The 11,770-nt window shown below is 40.2% G+C and overlaps 1 protein-coding gene across 6 annotated transcripts in view; it reads left to right on the top strand.

Moving 5' to 3' along the window:
• The first annotated feature begins 5 nt into the window (after positions 1–5).
• The window catches only part of LOC111575567 (serine-rich adhesin for platelets-like), a 44,276-nt gene continuing 32,511 nt past the window's right edge, over positions 6–11,770 (top strand). For all 6 annotated transcript variants that reach the window (XM_035953064.2, XM_035953063.2, XM_035953061.2 and 3 more), the window contains exons 1-5: positions 6–307; positions 6,894–6,995; positions 8,145–8,347; positions 8,768–8,934; positions 10,805–10,918. In XM_035953064.2, coding sequence (XP_035808957.2) covers positions 269–307; positions 6,894–6,995; positions 8,145–8,347; positions 8,768–8,934; positions 10,805–10,918 — 625 coding nt within the window. In that variant the 5' untranslated portion in view covers positions 6–268. The remainder of the gene's footprint in view (positions 308–6,893; positions 6,996–8,144; positions 8,348–8,767; positions 8,935–10,804; positions 10,919–11,770) is intronic.

The following is an 11,770-nucleotide window of genomic DNA, read 5'->3' as shown; positions in this document are numbered from 1 at the left end:
GGGGGCTTCCTACCGCAGGGAGCGCGGTTGAATCACCGAGCGCGCCTCCGCCGGATCTCCTCTCTCCAGCCGTCACACCCACTGCTCGGTGTCGTGGGTTCACCCCGTGGAGAGGGGGAGGACCGACGGCTTCACGCGGCAGCAGAGAGTGCTGCAGTGCGAGCGCAGCGGGGGACGCGGAGGGGAGAGAAAACACAAATCAGCTGCCTTCACTGGCGAAAACTTGGTGTATGGAGACATCCGCAGCAGCGTAGCGACGCGGGCCGACATGGAAGAGTATCTGCGGAGGGTCCAGAGCAGACTCGGGGTGAGTTGGAGCCCTCAGCGGCGTTAAACACCAGCTTGTGGCTGTAATGAATGAGACCGTGACAGGGGAAGCTGCTACTGCTGCTGCTGTGCTACAGGCTGCGGTCCTGTTGCTGGAAAAAAAAACAAAAAACGAAAGCGCACGGCTAAAGCTTCTCACGTCCCGTCAATCCCCCCCCTCCAAAAAAAAGCACCTGTAGATCGCCAGTCTGACAGCACAGAGGGAAAGGATAAAGGGAGGTTCGGTCCCATACAATAAGCACCTTGTGTTTACAGCAACATCAGTGTGTGAATTTGAATGAGGGGCTGATTTCTAATGAGGGGGAGGCGTGACATCAACAAGTTTAGCCAGAGGCTGTCCTTCCTGCTATCTGGCTGCTCTGCAGATACTGACTCATAATTTGCATTTGATCCAGAGCTGAATATCTGTTCACACATCGACAAAGCCTCATGCAAATACTAAAAAACCTAATTTATATAGATTAAATGACAGTGGAGCAGTGTTTGTGTCTCAGGGCCACACTGCTTGCATAGATATGTGGTTATATGGGGCTCTTTCTAAATTTCTGTATACATTTTTGGCCTGCAGCCTACACATTTAGTCAGATGTTCACACTGGAGAGCTTTTCATATGCTCTGAGGTCACGGAGCCCCTAAAACTGCTTTCTTAAATGGCATATAATCAGTTGCAATGCATGACCATAGTGTCTCCTCACTAATACACACACAAGGGTGTTTGGTTTTAGTTGATTTTGGCTCTGCTGCACTCTACATTTTGGCCAAGCATGTGTTTGTTTTTTTTCATTTCACTAATTTGGTGAGTATAGAACATGCCCAGCAACCTGTCAATGTCATAATTTGTTCAGAAATAAGTACGTCTCACTGTGTCAGACACTACAGAGCATGCACACTGTTCAACAGAGAGTTTAGCTGTTTGAGTTTTGGAGTCGACTTGGTTCTGTTTTTCACAGATTTATCTTCACATACACTGTACTGTACATCCAAGCAAACAGTTGCCACTCAGGTTTATGTAATTATCAGCAATCTGCAGGCAATGCTGCCCTTTTTTGTCAAAGATCACGGGGAAATTCAACCTTTAAATGTCATGTATGTTTAGAAAACAGTCTCACGTCATGGTCCGTTTAGTAGCTGTTCTGGAGCATGATGTACATTTGGTGACAAGGTTCTTGCAGTCGTAGATGAAAGTTGCATGTGTCATTCAGTCACGCAAAGTAACGCACATGTATTGTCTCAGCTTTCTAATGCACAACAAAGCTGCGAATAATATTTCACAGAATGGCCAATCTATGCATTTTCTTATCTTTTACACATCAGTATGTAAAATAGACCAATAACCATGAAGCTATGAACAAGTGAAGAAGATGCTGGAGAAAATGTGTTGGTATGCACCAATGTGCTGTTACTATATTTTGAACATTGTTGATATGACTGACTTTAGCCCTCCTGTTGTCCTCATTTACAGGCACCAAAAATATTGTTTCCTTGTCTGAAAAAAATCCCAAAATTCAGCAAAAAAATTCCCCAAATTTCTGAAAACTTGCAAAACCTTCAGGAAGAAAATTCCAATAATTCCTTAAAAGTTTCCCTTAAAAGTTTTATTTTTAAAAAAATCCCCCAAATTTGTCAAGAAAATTCTTTTTTTTAAATCCCCCAAATTTGTCAAGAAAATTCTTGTAAATATTTTTTTAAAAATTGTAAAAATCTTCCAAAAAATCCTAAAAATGTCTAAAGTGATTATATATATCAGTGAAACTTCTAATATTTTCTTTAAGAACATTCACATAAAAATCAACCAAAATCCAGTGAAATTTGCTGGATTTTGGTTGATTTTTATGTGAATGTTCTTAAACATTTTTTTTAACATTTCTCTTTTTCCACCAAAAATGTTGAAAAATTTCCCAAAAATGTTGAAAATGTGGACATCAGAAGTTTCACTGTGAAAATATATTTTTTCCCACATTTTCAAACTTTAAAACGGGTCAGTTTTGACCCGCTGGACGACACGAGGGTTAATGAAACAATACTTTAATGCTCCGCAGTTTGCAGAATAATCAGTTAATTCATGTGAACAGGTGTCTGTCAGGTCTTCCTGGAATTAAATGTTTTTCAAGAAATGAAGAGCCTGTATGTGGGACGTACTTGGCATAAACATAAGGAAAGCTGAGACGAGGAAAAGATCAAAGAAGCAAATCTGCAGATCGGAGCACAGCAGGGTAATTGAGTGATAAGGAGGCTAGCTGATGAGTGTCACGGAGGTTTCAGATAAAGTGTAACACATGTCGTGATTAACAACCATTTCTCTCTCATGCTAGCACACACACACACACACACACACACACACGGGCACTCCTTATCTCCCCGTCCTGGCTCTCCAGTATAAACTTTGATGAGTCGCTCTTTTGCTGACAACTCTCTACTCTCTGTCATTCTCCTTGCTTCTCTCTCTCTCTCTACTCTCTGCATGGCCACAGTCCAGAACATCCATCCCTCTAATTGGCCTGGCTTTTAGTACTTATTGAACCTATCTTTCCTTCTCGCTCCGTTTTTCTCTGTGCAGCTCCACAGCTCTAACTCCTTCACTCTCTCGTCATTTGGCATAGAGCTGAAGCAATGTGCTGAGTGGACTTCCTGCAACTGTCCTCCTCAGGCTGCACATCAACACACGCCTATACGCACATAAAATGGGTGCTCAGACTACATTGATTGTTTCAAAACAGGCAATTTGGAAACTCTATATGTGCGTCTAGGGTGCGTTAACATTTGTTACCGTTCATCCACATAAATGTGTATAGCATTGCATAATTGTTAAGGACATTTTAAAAAAAACTGCCAGATAACAAACTGGCTTCATTCCTTGTTTGAAAAGGAGGGTTGGCTCGAAAATTGCAGTCACCTTAAAAGTCTTTGTCAGAATGGCTAAAGCAAAATGTGAATTTTAAATGGCAATTTGTCACAGCATGCATCTGCTTTACCATCCTTTATTAATTTAGGAAATTTAATCAGATGTACATGTTTATTGTTTCTTTTGTGCAGTAAGCATATTGTTTGATCCACAGAAATGCTTTGCAGTAATTTCTTCTCTTCTTTTGTAGTTTTTTTCACACTCTTAATGAGTGATAAAACTGACCTGCCAGGAAATGTTCAAACATCTGTGTGCAATTTTTTGTATTCTTTCTGTGCTGCTTCAATTTCTTTCTGCAGACACTTAGTCAAGACTCCCATAGCAGAAATGTGTGTTGGAGTTGCTCCACTGGTTGCAAAGCCACAAGTGTAAACATTTACAGCTTCAGAATGCATTTCAGAGTCGTGTTAAATCATCCCACCACTGTTACAGAAGGAGAATTTACGGTAACTTCGTAATTATCCTCATTTCAGAGCGCTGTTCGGCCAAAAAATCTAAATTGAGGCAGCAGGAGATTCATGCAATATTTTCTAAATCTTTCCAGCAATGACCAGAAGGAGAGAGGAGAGGAGTTGAATATGGCAAGACAGGGAGATGGAGCTCAGAGAGAGAGAGAGCACTCAGATTGAAGGATATCAAATGGCCAATACATGCTTGTGCACACACACACACACACACACACACACACACACACACACACACACACACACACACACACACACACACACACACACACACACACACACACACGCTGCAGTAGAACACACATTGGCCTTTTCTCCTGCTAATGCATCACTTCCTTTTCTCTTGCTATCTCGTATTGATTTACTCTCCTTCTCTCCGTCCAATGAAGGAACTGGCTGGAGACCTCTTCACTCCATCCTTCTCACACTGTCCTCCTTCTATTCCTCCCTTCATTCTGGTGTTCTCCTCTGCTTATCTCAAATTTCCCCCTCCTCCGCTCTCTTTCTTCTCCCTATCACATTTTTTCACCTGCCTATCCTCCCCCTCTCTTTACCTTTTCCACACCTCTTTTACATGTCGGACTTACTTTCTATATTTCAGCCCTCTTTTTCTTTTTTTTAAAGCCTCTTTAAGCTCCTTGGCCTCCTTCCTTCAATCTCACCACACTCCTCCATTTGCTCACTCTTAGTCTAATCAACAGCCTCTAACCTTTCTCCTGCTCTCCCTCTCAGTGCTTTGGTCTTTCATTTCTTCACCCCTCATTTCATTTATCCATCCAGTCTCAATGGTGAGACTCTCTGAGCAGAAACAAGACACTAGCTTGTTCTTTATGCATTATTACCGGCGCTTTATTCCTCTAACTGTGGAATTAAGCTCCCTTAAATGACCAGACTCCATTATATTTTTGATATGTCACCGATTTGCTTAGTGTTAGTTGCGCTTCCAGGGTGATTTTTAAGAAAGCAGGATAACCCAGTTATATTTAAGTAAAATATGATTATGCGGTGTGTAGTACATGATTAGTGTTGAAGCCCATTAACTAGACATGGTCACCAGCCACAATATTAAAACCACCTGCAGAGTATTCTATAGATCCCCCTTGTGTACTTCGCTATCAGGCACTAAGAGGTTTGCAGCAGATCCTTTGAGTCCTGAGCAGGTTTTTCAGTGTTGCAGGAGCATTATCATGCTGAAAGAGGCCAATGCCATGAGAGAGTACTGTTGCTATGAAAGGGTGTATGTGGTCTGCAACAGTGTTTAGCGAGGTGGTCTGCATCAGAGCAATATCCACCGGAATCCTAGTAGAACATTGGACAGCATCACACTGTGTCTGCAGCTTGCCCTCTTCCCATAGTGCATTTCCTGCCATCTCTTCCCAGATAAACAATAGACACACACAACTGTCCATATGATGTAGAAGAAGATGTGATCCATGAGCACCTTCTCCCATTGGTCCGTGGTCCAGTTCTGATGTTGTAGATGCTTTTGATGGTAGACAGAGGTCAACATGGGAACTTTGAGTCATGCGTGTGTGCAGCAAACTACAAGTTAGCAAGTTTTTCACCACCACCCAGGTCAGCCTCCATTTTCCAGTGAGCCCTGGGTGTCTATGACCCTGTAACTGATTTACTTGATGTTCTTCCTTGGACTGCAGTTAATAGGTTCCAACCTCTGCATTCTGGGAACAAACTCCCCACACCTGTTTATTTTTCCCCTTTACCAACACATAAGCTTCAAAAACTGACTAAAGAACTGCCTAGTATATGTGAGATAATCGTGAAATAATCAAGGTATTTACTGCAGCCCAGCACTGTTGCAGCTGATTATTCTTCGTTTTGGTTAAGGGCTTTCATTTATTTCTGTGCAATGTGACTTAAAGTCTGCCTACAATTTTCAGTCCATCACAGTTTTTCAGATGTAAAGACTGGTATTAACATGTCAGTTCTGATATGCAAAAAGCAAATGTGTCGAATATTTGCTAAGTGGGGAAGCATCTTAAAGCAAATTGTGACAGTAAGTTTAGCTGACAGGGTTACCTGGTAGAATCTGGCAGCAGAACATAAATTGACAAAGCTTCCTGGAAGTCTCTGTTGCTGTAAAGCTGCTTTTTCCTCCCTCCTCCTTTCTCTCCCATTGTAGCATCGTACAAGCCCATTAAGATGAGCTGCAGATATGCAATATTCATTGTATCCACGTTTTGTTTCGTAATTAATGGTGCATGCTGCAGGCCAGGCTTGTGCTCATCCGTGATTGAGCTTATCTGTTTTAGATAAAACAATACTGATTGACACAGAGAGAACGCCCAGTGCCGGCTTTGGATGGCTGTGGGTGATTTTATTTTAAATTACTGAAGGTGGTTTGACTGTTTTGCTTAATTCAGTAATTGTAATTATTAGAAAAAATGTATAATTGAGAAAGCATTTACAAACCTTTTTCTGATTGTTTGAATTTTTGAAAAGTTTTAGTAGAGGTTTTTCACTTTCTGACAATACAAATGAATGTTCAGAGACCAGAACTCCATCTGCACATCCACACATCTCTGTAAATATCTGTATTTAAATTCTAATACTTATATCAGGTGATGCAAGTCAGGAATGGTTGCATAAAATAGTAGCTATATATTAGTCCACAACAAGAAGTACCAGTTAACAAATTGAGGGAGGAACATAATTTTCTGCCCGTTTCACTCAGACATGAATGTTTAATCTCTGTAATGGAGCTGTCATTAATGTCCACTTAACTTAAATGAGGACTGTTTGTCCTCATTGTTTACTGAAATTAATGGAACTCATCACTTCTCTGATAAACCATGTTACTCTGAGTTACAAGTGAAGAACAAAAAAGTTCCCCTTGGTAATTTACACCGTTACTTTGCTGTTCCAGCTGATTCTACCACTCGTGTGGTGCATGTTGGATAATATTCTCTTTCAAGTATGAGCTACACCTTGCAGCACCATGATTTCATTATTAATGCATAGTGTTGGTTTCAAAATGCTGCAGTCTTCTAACACAGTCATGCTGGTTCGATAAGGGTCAAGTGATGCATTATACAGAGCTATCACATCAGTCAGCAATGTTCCGTACTGCTTATTATACTGGATGTTGGGAAAATAAAAGATCACAAGATCGTTGAATTAAAATGAAAAATTTAAAACATCACAGACACACTAACCTTGTCTTGTTGTGCATGTGTTTCCAGGCAGATGTATCAGAGGGTCCCGTTCATGCCGTTTTAGGTGGACCAGAGCCAGATGTTGACACTGTGGCTGCAACACTATGCTTAGCGCTCCACCTCAACCAGGTAACATGAATCCCACATGTTTGTGTGCATGTGTTTTCTACCTTAAAACTAAGGAAGACCAAAGATTTCCACCTTACCTAGTTAACAGGTAAGGTAAAGTTACTCTTTCTTATGAAGTGACCTACTAAACTTGCACCCAATTTCACGCTATATACAGTTTCTCTGCACTATTAACTAACTGTTGATGTCTGTTTTACAGATAGTCTACAAAGAGTAACAGACTTCATCATTTTGTAAAGTGTTAACAGGAAAATAAACAGTACATGCAACATCAGGCATCAATCAAAGTTTTTATTCACAAAATTATCTTTCCTAATATTTAATATACAATATTCTGTTTTCTTCTTGAGAGGTCTCATCAGAGTCCATCATTTATTTGATTCTTTTCCTGCTACACCCGGCTCTTCCTTTTCCTTTGTGTGTCTTATTGTGGCATAGTATTGTCCAATATTGATTCATTGTACACTCAAAAATAACCCATATATTTCACATACGCACTGCTTAGTTTGAGTACACTTGTACCTCAAACAAATGCGTGCCTCCACGTTGTGATTTGATTTGTCTTAATGTGTCATATACAATGGTAAGCTTTGTGCAAATTTCCTTTTTTTTCTTGTACTCCACCATTGCCCCAAAATCATGTACAAACTAGGGACACGTTTTGACATTTTCTGCCTCATAAACACCATTTTTTGTGGAAATACACAAACATAAAAAGCAGATTACAGCTTAATTTTACCTAGGTAAATTATATATTTGAACAATAGGACAGAAAATGTCCAAAAAAAATTATAGTTCAACATGGTCCACTATCAAAATGCCTTTTAGTTTGGTTTAGAGGTTCATCTGTTCCACTCAAAGGCTCAGTTGAATTAACTTTTTTCACTGTATACAGTGTAATTTCAGAGTAGTGGTAAAATGAAATACATTCTCAGGCAAAGTCGGTGTGTCACAAAAATTTGATATATGATAAGATCATTATTTAATTAATGACAAAATTCCTCTGACCTGAGTTTATAGCATACTGCATTTAAATTTTACATTGCTATCTATTCATGTTGTGTATGATTATAGCACACAGGAGGAACACCTGATTCAGTCTGTTGCTTCATTTTTACATACATCTTTGTGTTTCTGTGTGTGCTCCAGAAGGAACCGTCAGGTGGAGTGTGTGTGCCGGTGCTGTGTGGTCGGCGATTCCACACTGTGTTACCCGAGGAGACGGTGACGTATCTGCAGAGGGTGAAAATTTGCGAAAGCTTACTGCTGTGGAGGGATGATGTGGATCTTGTGAAGCTTCATCACACTGGAAATCTGTCTGTCACACTGCTGAGAGATGGACTGCTGGACAGGTGAACACGTTCACACATCCAGACCACCAGTTCAGTTTGTAGATATCTTCAGCTAATGTTTAACTCCTTGATACACATTTGGGAACACAATGAAAGCTTTAAATGAAAGAAGGTGCCATACATTTAGTATGTTTCAGTGGCCCGTTTCAATGGACTAGTACTGATTAATGTGTGCACAGGTGATGCTAAAGCACACATACAAACCAGAAACATATACAGGCGCTCTGGGTACTGGCCGAGGAGATGTGTTTGTTGATGTGAAAATGAGATTGTTGGGGTGTGTATTTCAGGCCTGTGTGTGTTCATTCCTCATGACCCAAAGGAGAGTTATATTTATGCAAATGCCTCACAATCATCACTCCTTTCGCAGCAGTCATCCATATATCCCCTTCACCCCCGTCTTCTCTCTCTCCTCCCCAGCTCTGAGTACCACACTTTGGAGTCCAGCATCCTGCAAGTGGTCCATCATGATGGGCAGCAGGGCGCAGGGGATGATGGGGCACTGTCCGCGGTGACGACAGTCACCGGAGAGATTCTTCAAGAGGCAGCAGAGCACATCAGAGCAGCGCTGGGGGAGATCCTCGGAGGTGAGAGAGGCGCCGGCGCCCCCCCAGGGGGGAGTAATGGGGCGATGAAGGAGGACACACACAAATCCCCTGACATGACTCGCTTAACACCCACCAGGAGAGATGAAGGAAGAGAGAGATGAGGGGTGGTGAATGTGAGCAAGGACGAGCACAGAAAGACACAGAGTCCTATAATGGGACTTTTTCAATTTGGGTTTGTCTGTTGTTTCTCGTTTGTCAGGTCTTTCCCAGTAAAGTAAAGTAAGGAAAGTTATGACAGGGAATGAAGAGAAACTAGAAAATGTTTAAAGGGGGCAAAAGAAAGCTAATAATAAATAGGATTGTAAAGGATAGACTGACTGTATGTAGAGGTAAAAACCAGATAGTAGCACAACTGAATATGTGGGGATAACTGAATTGGAATAATTCACCACATATAACTTGTGATTCTGTTTGTGTGTGTATGATGGTGTGCATTGTTAGTCAAACAGCCTGCCAGACAAGTACTCTAGCTGTCAGTATTGAGCAGCTGTGTGAAAGTTTGGCAGTAGAAAAGGCTGATCCCTGTTCAGTAACGCTGTGTCGTCTTTCACTGGGATAGACAGACTGATAGAAAATTGAGTAAAAGTGAATTAAGGTAGATGGAGACAAACAACAGAGAAGAGGCGAAGTAAAGTACAGAGACAGATAAGAAAGAGCAGGAGAATAAAGTACTGTGAGTTGTCCACTTCTCATATTTCTTTGTGAGAGTTCTTTGGACAGTGCATTTTCAGGTTCATTGATTCCTAAACTGACCAGCAGCTCAACTCTATTCCTAAACTGCACAAAGAAAAGCACTACACACAGAGTATAGAGAGCCTTTTTATTTTATATACTGAACTGGTGCCATTAGCTATTTATGGCTATTTTTAACATAATTGATTTACTGATGTCCACTCATGCTCTGATATCCTAAAATTTGATTTACAGAGGTCTTACGAGGACATGTTGATGTCAGCAGGAGGAATTGTCTCATGTCTGCTCTGTGATTTTGGCCTGCAAATATTTTTACTGACTAAAAGCTTTATGGAAAGGGGGCCAATAGGAAACATTTGGTATAAATATACAAAATATGCATATAAATGGACATCTCTGGTTATTTGCCCACTATTAATTGCACAGTTCTTATTTGATTTATATTTTTCTGCCCACTTGCACACCATCTACACAGTTTTTAGTTTTAGTATATACATTCTGTACTTAATTATGCCGTTATTTTTTTTCTTATATCTCTACGTCCTCTGTGTGCTCTGCTCTTATCTCTTATTTCTGCTGGTTTCTTGAATTTCGCTCTAGATCAATAAAGTACCTACCTACCTAAAACATATTTTGTAATCAAAACTGTATAGTATAGCATCTAATCCATTGAATAACTTTTAATTACAAGCATGAACAAAGGTGACACTGTAAATTAAGTCCAGTTCACTGACAGTAATACATAATTTTCATTGATCAGTAATGGCAATCAGGGATTTTCAAGGATTGATCTGCAAGGCAGCTTACAATGGCCTGAAATGTACTTAAATGTAAAGGCAATGTTTCACCGTCACAAAAATGCAACACTGACTGAAGAAACTTAAGAAAAAAATCTGAGGATTCATATCAAGAGACAGTAAGCTTCTCTGTGTAAATGGTTCTTCTTGATATGAGACCAGACTGTGTTGTTGTGCATCAGATGGTCAGGCTTGTAGACTAGTTTGTGAAAATCAGAAATGTATCGATGACCCTTTAAAAATTGGCAAGTTGTGTTTATTGCCAAACCTACATTGATCTTACATGACCTTAATGAAGAAGAATCAGAATGAAGATGTTGAACACACCCTTAATTCTACCTATGTTTATGTGTCTGCAGAGGCCTTGCGACTACAACGAGATGCTGTGTGGATCAAACATGGCCGTCAGTCATCACAGCTGGAGGAGCTCATGAGTTCCTTGGAGGAATGGAGTGATGAAGACAAATTACAAGGTGCATGTCTGAACATGTAGAGCAGTTGGCCTTTCCCCTTCTGAGCCCCAAAACTCACCATCAGCTTTGAAATGCATGTTGCATTTTTATAATTGCCAAATTGCACCATTTATCAGTCAGAATGTGTAAAAACATAACAAATTGTCAGATTTTCAGCAGCCTTTGAGCTAATCATGTGTGATATACAGTTCACTTGGGAAAATGCCCAAATTTAGGCTTACAATTGTGCTATTTTATCAAAATCAATGTATTCTGCATATCACATTTTAAATTTTATTTAAAAAAAAAAAAAAAAAGGCCATTTGGGCGCCCAGATGGCTCATCTGGCTGAGCAGGCGACCCATGAACAGAGTTTATAGTCTCCAGCACAGCAGTCATGAGTTCGATTCCAACCCATGGCCATTTACTGCATGTCATTCCTCCACTCTTCTACCCACATTTCCTGTCTCTCACTCTCCACTATCCTATATAATAAAGGTCAAAAACATAACTTAAAAAAAAATAATAATAATCCATTCGCACTAAACAGATAAAGATAAAAACTGACAATTCTGTGTTCCTGAATGCATCTGAGCAGCTGTGACTGACTCAGCTGTTGCTAACAAGGAATTTTCAGATGAATTGTATACATTATAGTATGGAAACAAATTAGGGAGATTAAGAGGAAAATAAGACACCCTTGAGTTTAGCTCTAAGCTAAAGAAAACTACACATGACAAACTGGCATTTTCCCATGACTTGTGTGGTTACTACAAAATGCATGACATACTTTTGAACTTGAAAACATTCGATCAATGCATTTTTTTATTATATATAAAACGAGATGCCTAATGAATTCAGCCACCTAAAATC

The sequence above is a fragment of the Amphiprion ocellaris genome, chromosome 6 (assembly GCF_022539595.1).
Source record: "Amphiprion ocellaris isolate individual 3 ecotype Okinawa chromosome 6, ASM2253959v1, whole genome shotgun sequence".
NCBI lineage: Eukaryota > Metazoa > Chordata > Actinopteri > Pomacentridae > Amphiprion > Amphiprion ocellaris.
The sequence above is the reverse complement of the archived record's forward strand: the minus strand, read 5'-3'. Positions and strand labels throughout refer to the sequence as shown.